Genomic DNA, 19,915 nt, shown 5'->3' with positions numbered 1-19,915 from the left:
GGCGTATATTGTGACATTCTTGCACTCTTGTTCTATATTGCTCTGCATTGCAGTGCTCTTGTTTTTATTTGGCAGATCTCTTTTTTTTGTACTTACAAAATATTTTTTTTTTAATTACTTCCCTTTTATGTTACTATAAATAGCTTATATTGAAACTTTTTATTATTGGCCGTAGGGAAAAACCGAGACCACTTTTCTATGGTATAACATGGATAGTACCTCCAATTTTAAGGTGTATTTTTACATACCTGTACCTGATAAGGATTTTTTGTAGACTTTGAATATTTTTTTGTGGATTTAGATTTGTTTTTTGAAGTTTTTCTTTTGTTGTTCCAGTCCTTTGGGGCTACAACAGTCAAGTTGTTAAAATTTTGCTCCCATCCTATGATGTAAGCCTTCGGGTGTATATTGCCCCGCTTTGCGCGCTCTTGTTATTCAAACCTTTCACAATATTAGATAAAACAATTATCAGAAGCAGGATTAAGCAAAAAATTAATGTATTTTATGTTCATAACAAAAAAACGTAGCCACAATATAAACAAAGGTATTATGAGACTTTAATAAAATCACAGTATCTGATTAAGTTTCAGTGCTTAAAGATCTCAATTCTTGATCAGTTTTCTTTGTAAGTTCTACCTGCTGTTTATATTTCAGGTGAAAAGCCATTGGCTTGCAGTCTGTGTGAGGACAGGTTTGTTCAGAAACAAGAAATGAAAGCCCATTTGAAGAAGAAGCATAACTTCATTGTTGTACCCCAAGTTAAGGAATGTAAGCAGTTTCTATTATCTTGAATTAATTCAGGAGAGGAATGATTTTCTGTTTATTCGCAGTGAGTTTTTATTAAGATTGGATGTGAAGTACTGTGAAATCATTTAAGAAATAACTCCTAGCAAAACTGTGTTTTAACATTTATTTATACACGATGGGCGGTTATATGTTGGGCGCAATGCAGAACTGCTGTTATTTCACATTTATTTTTCAGTTATCAAGTAGGGGGTTCAATGGCTGAGTGTTTAGTGTTACTGACTTTCAATCACTTTTCCTATCAGTTACTTGTGGTTCGAAACCTTGCTCGGGGTTTGGATTTGTTTCATGTGAGGTAGCCATGGTTCTACCCAGGTGTCTTCCTGTACCTGCAATAATGACCAGTGGGACTAGGCTTTTCCTCTACCACACAAAGCAGGAAAAGTCGCTTTATGACTTTACATTGTATCAGAGTGGCTTAAAACCCAACTGAATGAATAAATAAGTACTGCAAAATCATTAATTTTCATGGTACACTCTCGTGTATTTTCTGGTTGCATCAATTAACAAAATTTAAATCTAATGAGCAAAAAAAAATGTACCTCAAAATTTGAAATCCTCAAATTCTTAATTCCATGAAATACAGTAAAACTTTGTTAGCCTGAACTTGATGGGACAAGCAAAATTTGTTTGAGCTATCGGTAGTTCGAGCCATTGAAAAATATACATTATATAGATATTATTCTGGGATGGTACCTGGCACTGAGTTCCAACAAAGGGTGGTGTACAAATTATCCGAGTTCCAGCAAACAAATGTAACTGTTTTAGCCAAAACCACAAAATTTCTTGGGCAGAAATGAAGTGATTCCACAGTTTATCATGTAATCAAATAATTTAATTCTTGTTTATTGTTTTCAACAGGGTATCGCCTTTCTGAAACTTACAGGAATTTCACTTACATTGTTAATCCAGAAGCTAAAAAATCAGAGCAGCGGAAGAGCATAAGTTTTCAGGTGTGTAGTGCTTCTGTTAATTCAAATTTATACAAAATACCAGCAGTTTCTTCTCCAGTATTAACAGGTGTTGCTTCTAATAGTGATGTCAAATGTCAGACTGTGTATGATGGGAATGCAGCAGGTTCATTTGAACAAAGTGTTGTAGGAATTGGTGATAAAGAAGAATGTATGTCGGGAAGTAGAAAGAAACCACCTCAGTGAAAACGAACAATGGTGCAGCTGATTTTAATGAAGCCATGAAAGAACAGTATCTGTCAGAAGCAGATGACAGCTACACTTGTTTATAGACTCTGATGTTGGGAGTTTAAGCCAAGGTTATTGATGCCGTTAATGCAGATAGCTTAAAATGTAAATGATAATTAAACGATTGATAAAATGTATAGATAATATGTCATAATCAAATTGTATTTTTAACTCACCAGTGGTGAGCTTTTCGGATCATTGGATAACTGTCATTTGTCAGTCTGTCTGTATGTCAGTCATATGCCTGACGTCCACAAAGAACATCTCCTAAGCTACAATATTTCAATATTTATTAAACTTTACTTCATGGGAATGATTTGTGGGTGATCTCCTTTCAGATTCGTACAAATCTAGGTCATTCATACTGAATTCTGGTTGCCATGGCAACTAGAAAAAATCTTTAAAAAGTCTGCTTCTCAAAAAGTGCTTGCTATATTGTGAAATATTTCCTCAGAAATATTCATTTGGTGACTCTTTACCAAAGTCATTATGTAATGATAAAAAGCATGGCATCCAGTGGGGTTAGTTTTCTCGATATGGCTGTATGGAAAACTTTGAGCATTGTCTTTTCTGAATCTGCTGGTTAGATTCAAAAGAATTTCACACAACTGTTTAACAAGTTCCTTCAAGGTCCCTCTCACCCCTCTCACCCCTATCTCGATGAAATGTCCCTCCACCATACCCCCTATGTTTTTATAGTCTCTTTGTGTCCTGTGTCATCATTCATCTTCCCGCCTCCCACAAAACACACACACACACAAACGTTACCCACCCATATTTATTTATTGGAAACTTTTTTTATCAGAAAACACTGGCACTACTTCAAAATAAATTTCACATATATTTTCCTGGTGTGACCATCTACTTAAATGTTTAAGCAAGCTGTGTAACTCAGGTGAGTGATCGAGGGCCAACATGAGCCGCTTGTTTCAATGCTTATGTTGTTTATGGATATTTTGTTTCATGTTGCTCTAGATTTTGTAAAATGTTTTCTGTAATGTTGGTAGTTAAAAGAGCCTCATTAGCCTAGTGGAAGAGCGCCTGCTTCGAATGCAGGAGGTTGTGTGTTCGATTCCTGGCCGAATACTTAAAAATGGTACTAGTAGCATCCTGGCTTGGCACTCAGCATTAAAAGGATGGTGCTAGGACTGGTCATCCCCGTATCAGTATAAATTGACTGGGTGGGGTATCGTATCACATGTCTACTGTGTGATATTCCAGTGAGGAAGTACTATGAAGTTGGGCATTGTGCTCACTGCTACAAATAGATACCATTGTTTATATGACTGAAAAGTTGTTGAAAAATACATTAAAACACACACACGCATGCATGCACACACAAGTTATATGATATATTTACTAGTAATTTTACCATTTTGGCACATACTTAGCATGAACATTTTTGTATCAAAGTCTTTAAAATTGTTGAAAAAGACATGAAACCACACACAAATAAATTATATGATATATTTACTAGTAATTCTACCATTTTGGCATTAAGATGACCACTATTTATAGCAACACGCTCACAGTTTACTTAATATACTGATGAAAGTTTTAGATAATAAAAGGAGTGAAAATGGGTATTACATAGTTGCAAAAGCACGTGAAAAGTTTTAAATTTTTAAACAGTCAAAATTATTGCCAGAACACCACTTTTGAACTTTGAAGTGATACTGTTTAAAAATTCAAGTGTCAGTACCTTGTAATTGAGTGCAGTTTTTAGCTCAACTATTGGAAGAATAGGTAGAGCTATTGGACTCATCCGTGCATCGGCGTCCCGATTTGGTTAAGTTTTTGTGTATTGGCTGGTATCTCAGTAACCACTTATGGGAATGGATTGAAACTTCGCACACTAATTCACTGTGAACAGACTTACACTGCACATGTTCCACAACTTTACTTTTTTACAAAATGATGCGTCTTTTTTCTACATTTATTTTAAGCTTGACAGGTTAAGCTTTTGTGATCGCATTTTGTCCGTCCGTCCGTTCACAATTTCTTGTGAACACTATAAGAGACCACACTTTGCAGTCAATTTTAATCAAACTTGCACACAACCTGTATATGCATAACATCTCTCTTCCTTTCGAAAACTGGACAGATCCCATCATGGGTTCCAGAGTTAGGCACTTAAAAGGACAAAATTTGCAATTTTGGCTTGTGAACATTATATGAGTCCACATTTTGCAATGGATTTTAATCAAACTTGCATACAACTTGTATTGGCGTAATATCCTTTTGAAAACTGGCCAGATCCTTTAATGGGTTCCAGAGTTATGGCCCCTTAAAGGGCCAAATTTGCTATTTTCGCTTTTGCAGCAATATTTAGACTTCCTTTATGGTTTAATTTGATACAAACTTGCAAAATATCTTTAGCAACAATATATCTTGGATTCCATGATGAATACTTTAGATCCAATAATAGGTTTCAGAGTTACGGCCCCTGATTGACCCCTGAAAGAGCCAAAATTTATTAATTTTTACCTTGTGAACACGATTATAGACGTGGCGTTTTATGATTTTAATCACACTTACACAAAACTTAAGTCACAATAAGATCTGATTTCTTTTTGAAAACCGGCTAGATTCCATCACTGGTTCTAGAGTAACTGCCCCTGAATGGGGCAAAATTTTCTATTTTGGCCCTTTCAGCCATATAGAGGTTTCATTTATGCTTGATTTGATACAAACTTGCAAAGAGATCTCTAAGCCAAGTTGAAACTGGGTCAAAAACTAGGTCACCAGGTCAAATCAAAGGAAGAGCTTGTTAACACCTTAGAGGTCACATTTATGACCCTATCTTCATGAAACTTGGTCAGCATGTTTATCTTGATGATTCCTAGACCACCTTTGAAACAAAGTCATGTGGGGTAAAAAAACTAGGATACCCTGTCAAATCAATGGAAAAGCTTGTTACCACACTTGAGGCCACATTTATTACCCTATCTTCATCAAACTTTGTCAAAATGTTTATCTTGATGATTGATTCCTAGGCCAATTTTAACAGGTGAGCGATATTGGGTCATCATGACCCTCCTGTTTTCAGTTGACAAAGCTGTTTAATAGTTGAGCGTTGCTGTCCTCACACTATGTACCCGGATAATCTTGGCTCTGTCCAGCGACCCTGAGTCTGTGCCAACATGGCAGATGTAAAGCAGATACAACTTTGTTTTCTATATAATTTCGATGTATAAAGGTATGTTTCAGTTGTTATATCTGTCTTAATTCATCAAGTGTATATTTATTACAAAATGTATCATGTTGAATATATTGACCCTTGTGTTTTCAGATGGAATACTGACAAACAAGGCAAAATATACATGAACATTTTTATGAAAAATCTTTAAAAAATACTTATATGCTTTTATTGCCCCAACTTTTTATTGCCCCAACTTTTTTGTTGTTTGTAAGCAAAAATGTACTGCTTTATAAGATCCACTGCATATTGACACAATGCACGTTCAGATGTGCTGACAGCTAGAAAAAGGGGTAAAAACCTAACTTCAAGTTGATAATAACCAAACTCAGTTTACACAAGGAATGGATAAAAACCTAACTTTCTCGAAATCGTACATTTGGTGTAATTCTGACCAGAAGTTACAGAAGAGAACATTTTGAAGTAAAAAACGTTTACAACGGATGCATAATGCTGGACCATCTGGCAATACTAATAGCTCACTCTGCACCTTTGGTTCAGTATTACTAGTAGCTCACTCTGCACCTTTGGTTCAGTATACTAATAGCTCACTCTGCACTGGTGAGCTAAAAATTTAAGTAACTGTCCAATGAAAACCTAAATTCATAAGTATCTGATGACTACTGGCATGAAAAATGTACCTACCTTCCAATGAAAATGTAACAATGGTTTTATTTTGCAGACTATAGAACAGAGGTCAGATACAAGTAGCACTAGAAAGCTCATTTTTCCTTGAAAAGATCAGATACTTGAAGGCCACTTCTTTAACAAGTACATGTACTTATTTCAAATTTTCCATAAAGTGCATCTGTAGTGAAAATAGGAAATTTACTCAGATTCCCCACATATCAGTTAAAAAATATGAAACTTGACTAAGATTGTGAAACCCCTTAACTAATGTATTGTTTTATAAGAAGATTAATAGAATTTTCTTCTTGTTCACAAGCACATACAGTAATTGTGGTCTAAAGTAAAACCCACGAAAAGGAACATTGAAAAGCTAATTAAATTCCTTGAAAAACCGTAAAAAACTGTTTTCTGATGTGTTGTTTTTCCACCACTATAGCCATTAATCTTCGCCGTACTAACAACATACCGGTAATTAAGAAACAGTAGTTTGTCATTTTATAAAATCGTTGTTTGGAATTCAGATGCAGAAGAATTAGTGCAGCCCCAATGATATAATGATGCGCTTCTAAACGACAAACAATGATCGCTGTCTGAGATATATTATTTCGATTCTAACACGTATTTAAGAATTATTTTGTACATCCTTAACGACATCCACCAAATATTTGCCTGTTTCCTACAAGTTTCTTTTCCAGTGCGCTTTCTATGCCGTTTGACGCTATGGCATAATAATTATGACATTAGAAAATGAATTGTTGCATAATGACACACAATTTTCAGCCATCTTTTTTAAATAGGAAATTCCTAACAAGACTTGATTCATTTTCCTATTAAACAAAGAAGGCTGAAAATTGTGTGCTATTATGCAAAAATTTATTATTCAGACATAACAGTGTTTACGTCATATGGCAAACAGCAGAGCGGCGCGCTGGAAAAGAAGCCAGCAGAAAACAGGCAAATATTTGATGAATTTCGTCAAGGATGTACTTAAAATCCATGGTTATGTGTAGGAATTGAAATGATTTATCTCATTTAGTGATTTGCTCTTGAATAAAATCATTGTCGTTCAGATGGGTATTATTCTATCGCTCTCGCTGCGCCCTTGTAATATAATTCCTTCGCATCTGAACTCCACTGATTTTATTCAACGACATAAATCACAAGATGAGATATATTATTTCTTAAACAAATCGGGTCATGTAAGAATCTTTTTTTTTCAACCGGAATTTGCACCAAGTCAGTTAAAAAACAATGCAGAAAAGCACTTTTATATATCTTAAGGGGATACTCATTTGAGCCGTGCCATGAGAAAACCAACATAGTTGCTTTGCGACCAGCATGGATCCAGACCAGCCTGCGCATCCATGCAGTCTGGTCAGGATCCATGCTGTTCACTTTCAAAGCCTATTGCAATCAGAGAAACTGTTAGCGAACAGCATGGATCTTGACCAGACTGCGCGGATGCGCAGGCTGGTCTGGATCCATGCTGGTCGCAAAGCCACTATGTTGGTTTTCCCATGGCACGGCTCATTTGGAATGTCTTGTGAATCAAATTCACTTTTTTGCAAAAATAATTATGTTTAGATTCATACTAATATTTTCTTTAGCCACCAGAAATTAAGGAACCATTCATGCTTTAAGAACGAGTTCTGGTGCCCTTACTACAAACAATAAAATTAAAACAATAAAAAATATTCTGTAACTTCAATGAGCTCAACAAAACACTTTCTAGCGCAACTATTTTTCTGGAGTTAATTGTTACGATGTACATGTACTTCCAGGATACTAGCAATAACCAATATGAAGAAGTGGAAAATGACCATGACAGAATTAAAAAGTTTGCTTTCCAGTGCGAGTTTTAAAAGGCTCTGCTGTTTTATAGTTTACAACTACAATACAATAAAAAAGTGACTATTTACTTACTTTCGTTTCTCTCTGTCCAGGTCCTGTAAGAATTCTAATTGTTTCAATCACCTGGCACTAATTAATGTGAATATGTTGAAATTAGTCATACTAGATCCCTATTTTGACATATATATTGAGGATTCATCTTGTAAGCCCATATGTTGGTAACAAACCTTTGATACATATTGTGTATCAACTGTGATGTGTGCTTCGTTTAGGATCTCTGAGTGAACTGAAAAAGTAGGCAGTTAATTTCGAGTGTATCTACTTGGGTTTTTTATCATTCAATGAAAACTGAAGTTATCTGAAACAATGATTTACATTCCTTTCAGGATACTTAGTATAAAATCAGCTTCACACTTTCTCCTTATTAGGAAGCTGTGGTTGACAAAACAAAATCCCCACCCTCCCTCAAAGTCACCCACTCGAAGAACTGATGTATTTTCCTATGAAGGCATGTTCATTATCTGTCTATCTCTAGTACAGAGAGTAGGAAAGTCACCGTCAAGTGCTTAATGTAACTTTATTTTCCTGACATTTTTAAGGAACAATACTTAGTAAATTGCGTCAAGTCAAGGAAAATATATGCCGCCAAGTTTTCAGTCTCAAGGAATGAATATTCAGTCCGAAACTGTATTTCGGAAATTTTATTCAAGTCATGTTAAAATATGGCCACTAGGTTTTTCTATAGGGATATATACGGTGTACTTAACGTCTGCATAAGACGCGGGCGAGAATGTTGGTCTCGGTCACAAACATTTCCGCGGGCTTCTGCAGACGTTAATATACAAAACAAATGTGTATTGCCGCTATTCATGCATAAAATCATGACATGGGGACTTCGTATGTATTATTTTCATATAATGATGGCCTTACAATCCCAGTACAATTTTTAGTTACCATTCTATTGTTCTTGGAAACGGTAAACATGTTTTAGGTATCCATAACCGGGGCTCACAAATCAATAACACTACCAAATCAATAACACTACCAAAAGCATGCATTTAAACGATTGTTGTTTTTTTTGTTAATACAAAGATGACTATACCCATAATTTTGCACATTAAAAATTCGGTAGAGGAACACAATTTTAAGAATAATATTTTTAGCTCACCTGTCATGAAGTGACAAGGTGAGCTATTGTGACCGCTTGATGTCCGTCGTCCGTTAACAATTTCTAAAAAAAAATCTTCTTGAAAACCACAGGGCGGAATTACACCAAACTTCACTGGAATGATCCTTGGTTGGTCCCCTTCAGAATTGTTCAAAGAATGTAATTCTGTGCAACCAAAAGGAAATTTTTTAAAAATCTTCTTGTCCAAAACCACAAAGCCTCGGGCTTGAATATTTGGTATGTAGCATCATCTAGTGGGTCTCTACCAAGATTGTTCAAATTATCCCCCTAGCGTCAAATATGGCCCGGCCCCGGGGGTCACATGGTTTATATAGACTTATATGGGGAAAAACTTTGAAAATCTTCCTGTCCAAAACCATAAGGCCTAGGGCTTTGATATTTAGTATGTAGCATCATCTAGTGGGCCTCTACAAAGATTGTTCAAATTATCCCCCTAGGGTCAAATATGGCCCCGCCCCGAGGGTCACATGGTTTATATAGACAAATATAGGGGAAAATTTTGAAAATCTTCTTGTCCAAGACCATAAGGCTTAGGGCTTTAATATTTATTATGTAGCATCATATAGTGGGCCTCTACCAAGATTCTTCAAATGATCCCCCTAGGATGAAATATGGCCCCCAGGGGGGTCACATGGTTCATGTAGACTTGTATAGGAAAAAAAACTTTAAAAATCTTCTTGTCTGAAACCACAAGACCTAGGCTTTTGATACTTGGTATGTAGCATTGCCTTGTGGTCCAAATAATTCCCCTGGGGTGAAAGGAGGCCCTGCCACGGGGTTCCCTAGTTTTATATAGACATATAGGAAAAAAACTTTAAAAATCTTTTTGCCTGAAACTGCAAGGCCTATGCTTTTGATATTTGGTATGTTGCATTGCCTAGTGGACTACTACCAAAATTGTTCCAATTATGCCCCTGGGGTGAAAGAGGCCCTGCCCTGGGGGTCCGCAGTTTTACATAGACTTATACAGGAAAAAACTTTAAAAATCTTTTTGCCTGAAAGTTCAAGGCTTATGCCTTTGAAATTTTGTATGTATCATTGCCTTGTTGATCTCTAACAAGTTTGTTTGAATTAGGCCCCTGGGGTGAAAAGAGGTCCCGCCCCAGGGGTCACTTGATACATTAGTTATATAGGAAAAAATACTTCAAAAATTATCAGATCATATTTCCTAGACTGTTTAATTATAATTACCTGATGACCCAAAGTGATAAGGGTCACCCAACTGTGACCTTGACCCACTGACCTACTTTCTTGTTTTTTAAGATACAGCCTTGAAATTTGGATGACATGTACAGTTTTGCACACTTATTTTAGAACTGACTTTCAGTGACCATGAATATGACCTGTTTAGGCTTTCTTGTTTTTGAAGCTTTAGCAAAGAAATTTGTTCAAGCAAGCAACTTAACTCAGGTGAGCGATATAGGGCCATCATGACCCTCTTGTTACATTCGAGTTATTTTGAATACGAACACTTATTTATTGTGCGCAAGAGTACAACAAGCTTTCAAGATTTATAAGAATTATGTGAGAAAGTAAATAAAAACGTACCGGCTGATACTTCCCAGAATCATTGCTATGGCAACACTACATGCAGCCACAGGAAAACACTGCAGCAATTACAAGGCAGAGACTGAAGCACTCATGAAGGCCGTCTCAATGGTTGAAGACTCGGTAGAAGAAAGCTCCTCAGTCGTCTTTCTCACAGATGCACTGTCTGTCATGGAAGCTCTGATCAACAATAAAGCTCCGCAGCTAGCCAGGAGAATGCAGAGCCTGAGTATAACCTGCAAAGTAGCACTTCAGTGGATTCCATCCCATTGTGACTTGCAGGCAATGATGAAGAGGCAGACAAACTGGCTAAGCTAGGAATTCGGTCAGAACAACCAACATAACCTGTGAGTTACAAGGAGAGTCACCATCATCAAGGCACTAACGAGACCAAGGATGGAGGAAGATGCTTTTCATCTCCTTGATCGGTCTGAACAAGTGATGATGGTCAGGCTCCGCTCAGGGCACAACAAGCTCAATGCTCACATGTACAAGAAATACAGGCTGACATCATCGCCAACTTGTCCATATGGTGAAGAAGATCAGACTGCGGAGCATATACTTCAGAGATGTAAAAGGCATGAGCAGGAGCGAGCTGCGACTTGGCCGATAGATACCTCAATTCACCAGAAACTGTATGGAGGCATTGAGGATCTGCGGCAAACCACAAGTTTCATCGAGGCTACTGGTCTGACAGTGTAGTCGCGAACGACAAGAAGAAGAAGATTGCTATGGTTCGCACAAGTTGCACGCGATTCAATACATTCACGGTTATCGGAGATCAGAAGAGAATAGTCAATCGGTGAGGCCAATAAGCACAAGGGCAGGGTAGTACGTTTGGGATTGTTAACTAATGCAGCAAAACATACTGTGGATTAGGTTGCACCTTTTATGCTACAAGAAGAGGTTTTCGAAGAGTCAAGATGCAGATACCAGATGTCAGTCTGCGCAATACGTCCCTGGCAAAGCATTTCAAAAATTAGAATCGTGTATTAACAGCACATGAATTGCATTGTTTTAACACGATTTTTCTCCAGTGGTTCGTGAGATTTGTTATCTGTATTCTTTCGTTTAGGAACACCAAAGTCTAAGTGCTGCAACACTATTTTCATGTCTTCATTAAAATGATTTTGGAGATCGACATAATCAATCTTCATTTCCTCAAAATATGGTTAAATATGCCTATTCAAATGGTTGATATCTTTATCTAAAAATTAAATGCAAATATTTTTTTACATATAAATGGTGGATCTTTAAGCAGTTTAACAACACCACAATTATGTCTGTAGAGTGAGTGAGTTGGGTTTTACGGCGAATCGACACAAAACGGTCGTATATCGCCGAATATCTCTGTAGAGAGTAGACAAAGTTCCCGATAGCTCCCGGACCATCATTATATTGATACAGCGTCTTTCGGACAGAAGTTTCTGGAAAAATTCCCAGCACGTTCTGATGTAAGCATGTGTCATAGGTCTCTTTATTCTATTGATATTACCAGTATAGACTTGTGAACTAGAGCTTAAAGCACACGTTTTGTATTGCCATGGTCGAAAGTATTTTACAGTATTTCTATAAGAAGATGAATATGTTATATAGTCTGAAGGCTCATTAGAAAAGCTTCATTGTCATATTTATAATAATTGAGCCGCACCATAAAAAAACCACCATAATGCATTTGCGACAAGCATGGATCCAGACCAGCCTGCACATCCACGCAGTCTGGTCAGGATCCATACTGTTCGCTTTCAAAGCCTAGCAATTAGAGAAACCGTTTGCGAACATCATGCATCCTGACCAGACTGCGCGAATGCGCAGGCTGGTCTGGATCCATGCTGGTCTCAAATGCACTATGTTGGTTTTCTCACGGTGCGGCTCATATTTAGCATTGGAATCAAGTTGCATTTTTTTCTCTTTTCTAAATGTTTGACATTGAGCCATTACAAGCTTTCCACGTTGTCTCGCCGAAGGGTTTGGTTCATCAACCTGTGAATAATCTGCAAAATAAGAGATGTTTTAGAATCATTCCCTTGGTTAGAAAAACATAGTGCTTCTTGTATACATTTTCACACTGGTTAGGCAAAACGATAGTCCTCGCGTTGTTACGTCAGACCGAGCGTATTTGAGCGCCAAGGCTCGAGAAAAAATGGCGAATTCAGATCACGATATTCAGGTGAGGCACAGTTTTTCCTTTGTATTTTCCATCATATGCACAATTTACTTAAATGACTAGTCTTACGGAATATCCAAACCATCTCCCCTTTCGTGGAAATATTCTATATTACTAGAAACAGAATAGTTTCGGAGTAAAACGCGACAAAGTTTAGCGGATGATGTTCAAGTGACGATGAAACATGTAAAATTGTTCACATTTTGTCCTCTGATTATCAATATCAACGTTATCCAGCCATCTTCTGGTACCTGAAGACACTGTGTACATCTATAATGTTGCTACCGAACTTATTTTTTGACGAATGTTGTCTTTATGCCGTTTAAACGCACTTTTTAAAATGCAACGTTAGGGGGTACCGATCGCAATACACCGTTTGTGTTCGAGAACCACTATCGTAAATGAGTTTTACCAACAATAAGTATCAGTACTTACAGTTTAACGCCAAAGTATGAATTCTCTTTTCATCTACTGTATTTCTGTAGACAGACATTATATTATACTAACTTAACTAATGCTGGAATTACTTTAAGATGTCATTTAGAATGTTGGTCATAGTAAGGGGCAAACAAAACGAACTATGAACCACTGATGTACATATACATATTGTCACTAGTTAACCTATATATTGAAATCAAGTCACTGTGAATACCGTAAAGAACTGCGGAAGACCCATGCAGAAAAAATGTGACGATAAAGTGGAATGTATTTCACTTTTTCAGAGGATTCTACATGAGGACATCACGAGCACCTGTTTATCCAGTCGTTGAAATCATCAATGTAGAAAACTCCGCAGAAGAGAAAGAAAACGAAACTGAAAGAATGTCGATGCGACCAACATGAAGGCATATCGTAACTGGAACCAAAATTCACGCTCAGTCGATTTACTCTGCTAAATTTCTAAGATGGACTAATTCATCTTTTAGTTAGGGCAGTACCATTAACTGTTAAAATGGATGCATGCCAAAATGATACTAACTAAATGGCGAACAGTGAAGATCATGATCAGACTGCATGGATATTCAGGCTGGTCATGATCTGCAATGGTCGCAAAGGCAGTGCATGATAAGGATTAACAGTTATATTTATCTAAAAAAAAACACTTTCATCTGATTCATATATAATGTATATTGAGAACAAGTGTAACCTATGGTTCAAAGCAGAACCTTTCGGAAATAGCATATACAAGTTGTTTTGAGCCAAAGAATTTATACACATATTTGGAAAGAACTGTAGACGTTTAAAATAGGTATGAAATTTTAAACAGAGATGGCGTTTTTTCAGGAACCATTTCTTTGATAGACTTGAACGAAAAAGGGCAAAGCCTCACAGGAAGCCAGGGACAGTAAACAGAGATCTAGATGGACCTCCGAAAGGAACCCAGCCCATGAGAAGGGAGTTTTTTTTAAGTGTGACGAGTATAAATTAATCCACTGATGAGATCAGGAATACCAGTGGCACTTTGATTATTTTTTGTGAAGTCCATTCTCCAACCTTTTATCGTTTTCATTTATGATAGAACAACACACATATTTCACACGTTAAATTTAAGAACTATTTAGTATCTGCTTTACAATGAAATAAACTATCAAAATAGCATGTTTTGTTGTTTTTATGGTTGTTTAACACACATCATTTAAGCTATATAACCACTAGTTTCGTTCATGGGGGCGAAGCAAAACACAGTGTCAATTTGTTTGCAGTTTTTCTGTATTTCTGTTATGTAATGATGGGCAAATATACACCCGGGGAGCAAACCCTGGATCCCACCAACCGTAGATTTGCGCTCATCGTATCCGAGCTTTAAAAGCGGCACTTGTCAACACACAGGCAATTACATACTACGCTAATCATGACAAAAGTAGATCTTTAACCAATGTCATGCAGCGCCGAGGTAAATTAAATATGTTCTGAGATGACGTTTGTAGAATATGGTCAGTGAAATGAGTCTGCTAATTTTATTACTCGTGAACAGATTCGAGTCTGCTATTATTGTGCTTTGCTGCATTCTGGGCTTCTTAAGGATCTTTCAGATTTTATTGTACCTGTACGCGTGCGTGTAGTATGTCCCCATACAAAAATAATTAGCGCCAGCTTAACATCACAGACAGATTTTAATTGAACTGCTTGCTTCACGTGAATTAAAGTGACTTTAAAGTGACTAAAACTTTGCAAACCTGTAGAATTCGAAATATTGAACCAAATTGTGTTATAATTGTAACATTTTCGAATTTAGAAACTCTTGGCGCTTATTGATCCTATACATACCTGCAAACGTATGAAATTACAATTCATTTATCAGTAAATACAATGAAATATAAGACAGTTCTTAGTAAAATTTATTTCAAAATCAAATAGTATAAAAAATCACTGGAATGGTTAATCACGGATTCATCACTGATGAATCAATATTTAAACATAATAATAAAGTAGAATCATTTATCAAATATGTGAGCACTATTATCAGTTATGACATGAATATCACAGAACAATCTAAAATACCATTATTGGCATAAAAAAGCACAGATGTATTGCCTTAAATAGCTATCTAATATCAATCTTAAATTGATATCCCTGAGCACTTGACTAGAACCGAATAAATGCTCCACCCTTGACCAGATCATTCCGTGGTAGGGCTAATTAAAATAACCTTAAATCAGTTAAACAACCGTGGTGTACATGACTATTACATACTGAAGAAAAAACTTACGGAAAAATGAATTTCGTTCCACGAGAAATTTGACAATTAGAAAATGTCCGTTATCAGCGTATTAATGTTTTACTTTAAAGTGTTTTGTACTGTACAATTTTGACGATTCGGCTCGTTTGCAGAACTTATTGATTACGTTCGTTAATAAAAACGCATGTGTATGTGATAAAAATGAAAATGTTACCCTGACCTTACCTTAAACAAAAATAAGAATTAATTGCAAGATAATGTACCTACCTTCCAATGAAAATGTAACAATGGTTTTATTTTGCAGACTATAGAACAGAGGTCAGATACAAGTAGCACTAGAAAGCTCATTTTTCCTTGAAAAGATCAGATACTTGAAGGCCACTTCTTTAACAAGTACATGTACTTATTTCAAATTTTCCATAAAGTGCATCTGTAGTGAAAATAGGAAATTTACTCAGATTCCCCACATATCAGTTAAAAAATATGAAACTTGACTAAGATTGTGAAACCCCTTAACTAATGTATTGTTTTATAAGAAGATTAATAGAATTTTCTTCTTGTTCACAAGCACATACAGTAATTGTGGTCTAAAGTAAAACCCACGAAAAGGAACATTGAAAAGCTAATTAAATTCCTTGAAAAACCGTAAAAACTGTTTTCTGATGTGTTGTTTTTCCACCACTATAGCCATTAATCTTCGCCGTACTAACAACATACCGGTAATTAAGAAACAGTAGTTTGTCATTTTATAAAATCGTTGTTTGGAATTCAGATGCAGAAGAATTAGTGCAGCCCCAATGATATAATGATGCGCTTCTAAACGACAAACAATGATCGCTGTCTGAGATATATTATTTCGATTCTAACACGTATTTAAGAATTATTTTGTACATCCTTAACGACATCCACCAAATATTTGCCTGTTTCCTACAAGTTTCTTTTCCAGTGCGCTTCTATGCCGTTTGACGCTATGGCATAATAATTATGACATTAGAAAATGAATTGTTGCATAATGACACACAATTTTCAGCCATCTTTTTTAAATAGGAAATTCCTAACACGACTTGATTCATTTTCCTATTAAACAAAGAAGGCTGAAAATTGTGTGCTATTATGCAAAAATTTATTATTCAGACATAACAGTGTTTACGTCATATGGCAAACAGCAGAGCGGCGCGCTGGAAAAGAAGCCAGCAGAAAACAGGCAAATATTTGATGAATTTCGTCAAGGATGTACTTAAAATCCATGGTTATGTGTAGGAATTGAAATGATTTATCTCATTTAGTGATTTGCTCTTGAATAAAATCATTGTCGTTCAGATGGGTATTATTCTATCGCTCTCGCTGCGCCCTTGTAATATAATTCCTTCGCATCTGAACTCCACTGATTTTATTCAACGACATAAATCACAAGATGAGATATATTATTTCTTAAACAAATCGGGTCATGTAAGAATCTTTTTTTTTCAACCGGAATTTGCACCAAGTCAGTTAAAAACAATGCAGAAAAGCACTTTTATATATCTTAAGGGGATACTCATTTGAGCCGTGCCATGAGAAAACCAACATAGTTGCTTTGCGACCAGCATGGATCCAGACCAGCCTGCGCATCCATGCAGTCTGGTCAGGATCCATGCTGTTCACTTTCAAAGCCTATTGCAATCAGAGAAACTGTTAGCGAACAGCATGGATCTTGACCAGACTGCGCGGATGCGCAGGCTGGTCTGGATCCATGCTGGTCGCAAAGCCACTATGTTGGTTTTCCCATGGCACGGCTCATTTGGAATGTCTTGTGAATCAAATTCACTTTTTTGCAAAAATAATTATGTTTAGATTCATACTAATATTTTCTTTAGCCACCAGAAATTAAGGAACCATTCATGCTTTAAGAACGAGTTCTGGTGCCCTTACTACAAACAATAAAATTAAAACAATAAAAAATATTCTGTAACTTCAATGAGCTCAACAAAACACTTTCTAGCGCAACTATTTTTCTGGAGTTAATTGTTACGATGTACATGTACTTCCAGGATACTAGCAATAACCAATATGAAGAAGTGGAAAATGACCATGACAGAATTAAAAAGTTTGCTTTCCAGTGCGAGTTTTAAAAGGCTCTGCTGTTTTATAGTTTACAACTACAATACAATAAAAAAGTGACTATTTACTTACTTTCGTTTTCTCTGTCCAGGTCCTGTAAGAATTCTAATTGTTTCAATCACCTGGCACTAATTAATGTGAATATGTTGAAATTAGTCATACTAGATCCCTATTTTGACATATATATTGAGGATTCATCTTGTAAGCCCATATGTTGGTAACAAACCTTTGATACATATTGTGTATCAACTGTGATGTGTGCTTCGTTTAGGATCTCTGAGTGAACTGAAAAAGTAGGCAGTTAATTTCGAGTGTATCTACTTGGGTTTTTTATCATTTCAATGAAAACTGAAGTTATCTGAAACAATGATTTACATTCCTTTTCAGGATACTTAGTATAAAATCAGCTTCACACTTTCTCCTTATTAGGAAGCTGTGGTTGACAAAACAAAATCCCCACCCTCCTCCAAAGTCACCCACTCGAAGAACTGATGTATTTTCCTATGAAGGCATGTTCATTATCTGTCTATCTCTAGTACAGAGAGTAGGAAAGTCACCGTCAAGTGCTTAATGTAACTTTATTTTCCTGACATTTTTAAGGAACAATACTTAGTAAATTGCGTCAAGTCAAGGAAAATATATGCCGCCAAGTTTTCAGTCTCAAGGAATGAATATTCAGTCCGAAACTGTATTTCGGAAATTTTATTCAAGTCATGTTAAAATATGGCCACTAGGTTTTTCTATAGGGATAATATACGGTGTACTTAACGTCTGCATAAGACCGCGGGCGAGAATGTTGGTCTCGGTCACAAACATTTCCGCGGGCTTCTGCAGACGTTAATATACAAAACAAATGTGTATTGCCGCTATTCATGCATAAAATCATGACATGGGGACTTCGTATGTATTATTTTCATATAATGATGGCCTTACAATCCCAGTACAATTTTTAGTTACCATTCTATTGTTCTTGGAAACGGTAAACATGTTTTAGGTATCCATAACCGGGGCTCACAAATCAATAACACTACCAAATCAATAACACTACCAAAAGCATGCATTTAAACGATTGTTGTTTTTTTTGTTAATACAAAGATGACTATACCCATAATTTTGCACATTAAAAAATTCGGTAGAGGAACACAATTTTAAGAATAATATTTTTAGCTCACCTGTCATGAAGTGACAAGGTGAGCTATTGTGACCGCTTGATGTCCGTCGTCCGTTAACAATTTCTAAAAAAAAATCTTCTTGAAAACCACAGGGCGGAATTACACCAAACTTCACTGGAATGATCCTTGGTTGGTCCCCTTCAGAATTGTTCAAAGAATGTAATTCTGTGCAACCAAAAGGAAATTTTTAAAATCTTCTTGTCCAAAACCACAAAGCCTCGGGCTTGAATATTTGGTATGTAGCATCATCTAGTGGGTCTCTACCAAGATTGTTCAAATTATCCCCCTAGCGTCAAATATGGCCCGGCCCCGGGGTCACATGGTTTATATAGACTTATATGGGGAAAAACTTTGAAAATCTTCCTGTCCAAAACCATAAGGCCTAGGGCTTTGATATTTAGTATGTAGCATCATCTAGTGGGCCTCTACAAAGATTGTTCAAATTATCCCCCTAGGGTCAAATATGGCCCCGCCCCGAGGGTCACATGGTTTATATAGACAAATATAGGGGAAAATTTTGAAAATCTTCTTGTCCAAGACCATAAGGCTTAGGGCTTTAATATTTATTATGTAGCATCATATAGTGGGCCTCTACCAAGATTCTTCAATGATCCCCCTAGGATGAAATATGGCCCCCAGGGGGTCACATGGTTCATGTAGACTTGTATAGGAAAAAAAACTTTAAAAATCTTCTTGTCTGAAACCACAAGACCTAGGCTTTTGATACTTGGTATGTAGCATTGCCTTGTGGTCCAAATAATTCCCCTGGGGTGAAAGGAGGCCCTGCCACGGGGTTCCCTAGTTTTATATAGACATATAGGAAAAAAACTTTAAAAATCTTTTTGCCTGAAACTGCAAGGCCTATGCTTTTGATATTTGGTATGTTGCATTGCCTAGTGGACTACTACCAAAATTGTTCCAATTATGCCCCTGGGGTGAAAGAGGCCCTGCCCTGGGGGTCCGCAGTTTTACATAGACTTATACAGGAAAAAACTTTAAAAATCTTTTTGCCTGAAAGTTCAAGGCTTATGCCTTTGAAATTTTGTATGTATCATTGCCTTGTTGATCTCTAACAAGTTTGTTTGAATTAGGCCCCTGGGGTGAAAAGAGGTCCCGCCCCAGGGGTCACTTGATACATTAGTTATATAGGAAAAAATACTTCAAAATTATCAGATCATATTTCCTATACTGTTTAATTATAATTACCTGATGACCCAAAATGATAAGGGTCAGCCGACTGTGACCTTGAACCACTGACCTACTTTCTTGTTTTTTTAAGATATAGCCTTGAAATTTGGAAAACATGCACAGTTTCGCACACTTATTTTAGAACTGACTTTCAGTGACCATGAATATGACCTGTTTAGGCTTTCTTG

The 19,915-nt window shown here is 36.5% G+C and overlaps 1 protein-coding gene across 2 annotated transcripts in view; it reads left to right on the top strand.

The window, feature by feature from the left end:
• The window catches only part of LOC128552230 (zinc finger protein 583-like), a 38,932-nt gene extending 31,182 nt beyond the window's left edge, over positions 1–7,750 (top strand). The window contains exons 5-7 of one of the 2 annotated variants that reach the window (XM_053533261.1): positions 655–768; positions 1,666–1,757; positions 7,614–7,750. In XM_053533261.1, coding sequence (XP_053389236.1) covers positions 655–768; positions 1,666–1,757; positions 7,614–7,694 — 287 coding nt within the window. In that variant the 3' untranslated portion in view covers positions 7,695–7,750. Of the gene's footprint in view, positions 1–654; positions 769–1,665; positions 6,442–7,613 lie in introns of those variants that run through there. The other variant, XM_053533260.1, reaches the window with a different exon arrangement.
• Positions 7,751–19,915: the final 12,165 nt, after the last annotated feature.

Source organism: Mercenaria mercenaria, unplaced genomic scaffold, assembly GCF_021730395.1.
Source record: "Mercenaria mercenaria strain notata unplaced genomic scaffold, MADL_Memer_1 contig_2186, whole genome shotgun sequence".
Classification (NCBI taxonomy): domain Eukaryota; kingdom Metazoa; phylum Mollusca; class Bivalvia; order Venerida; family Veneridae; genus Mercenaria; species Mercenaria mercenaria.
The sequence above is the reverse complement of the archived record's forward strand: the minus strand, read 5'-3'. Positions and strand labels throughout refer to the sequence as shown.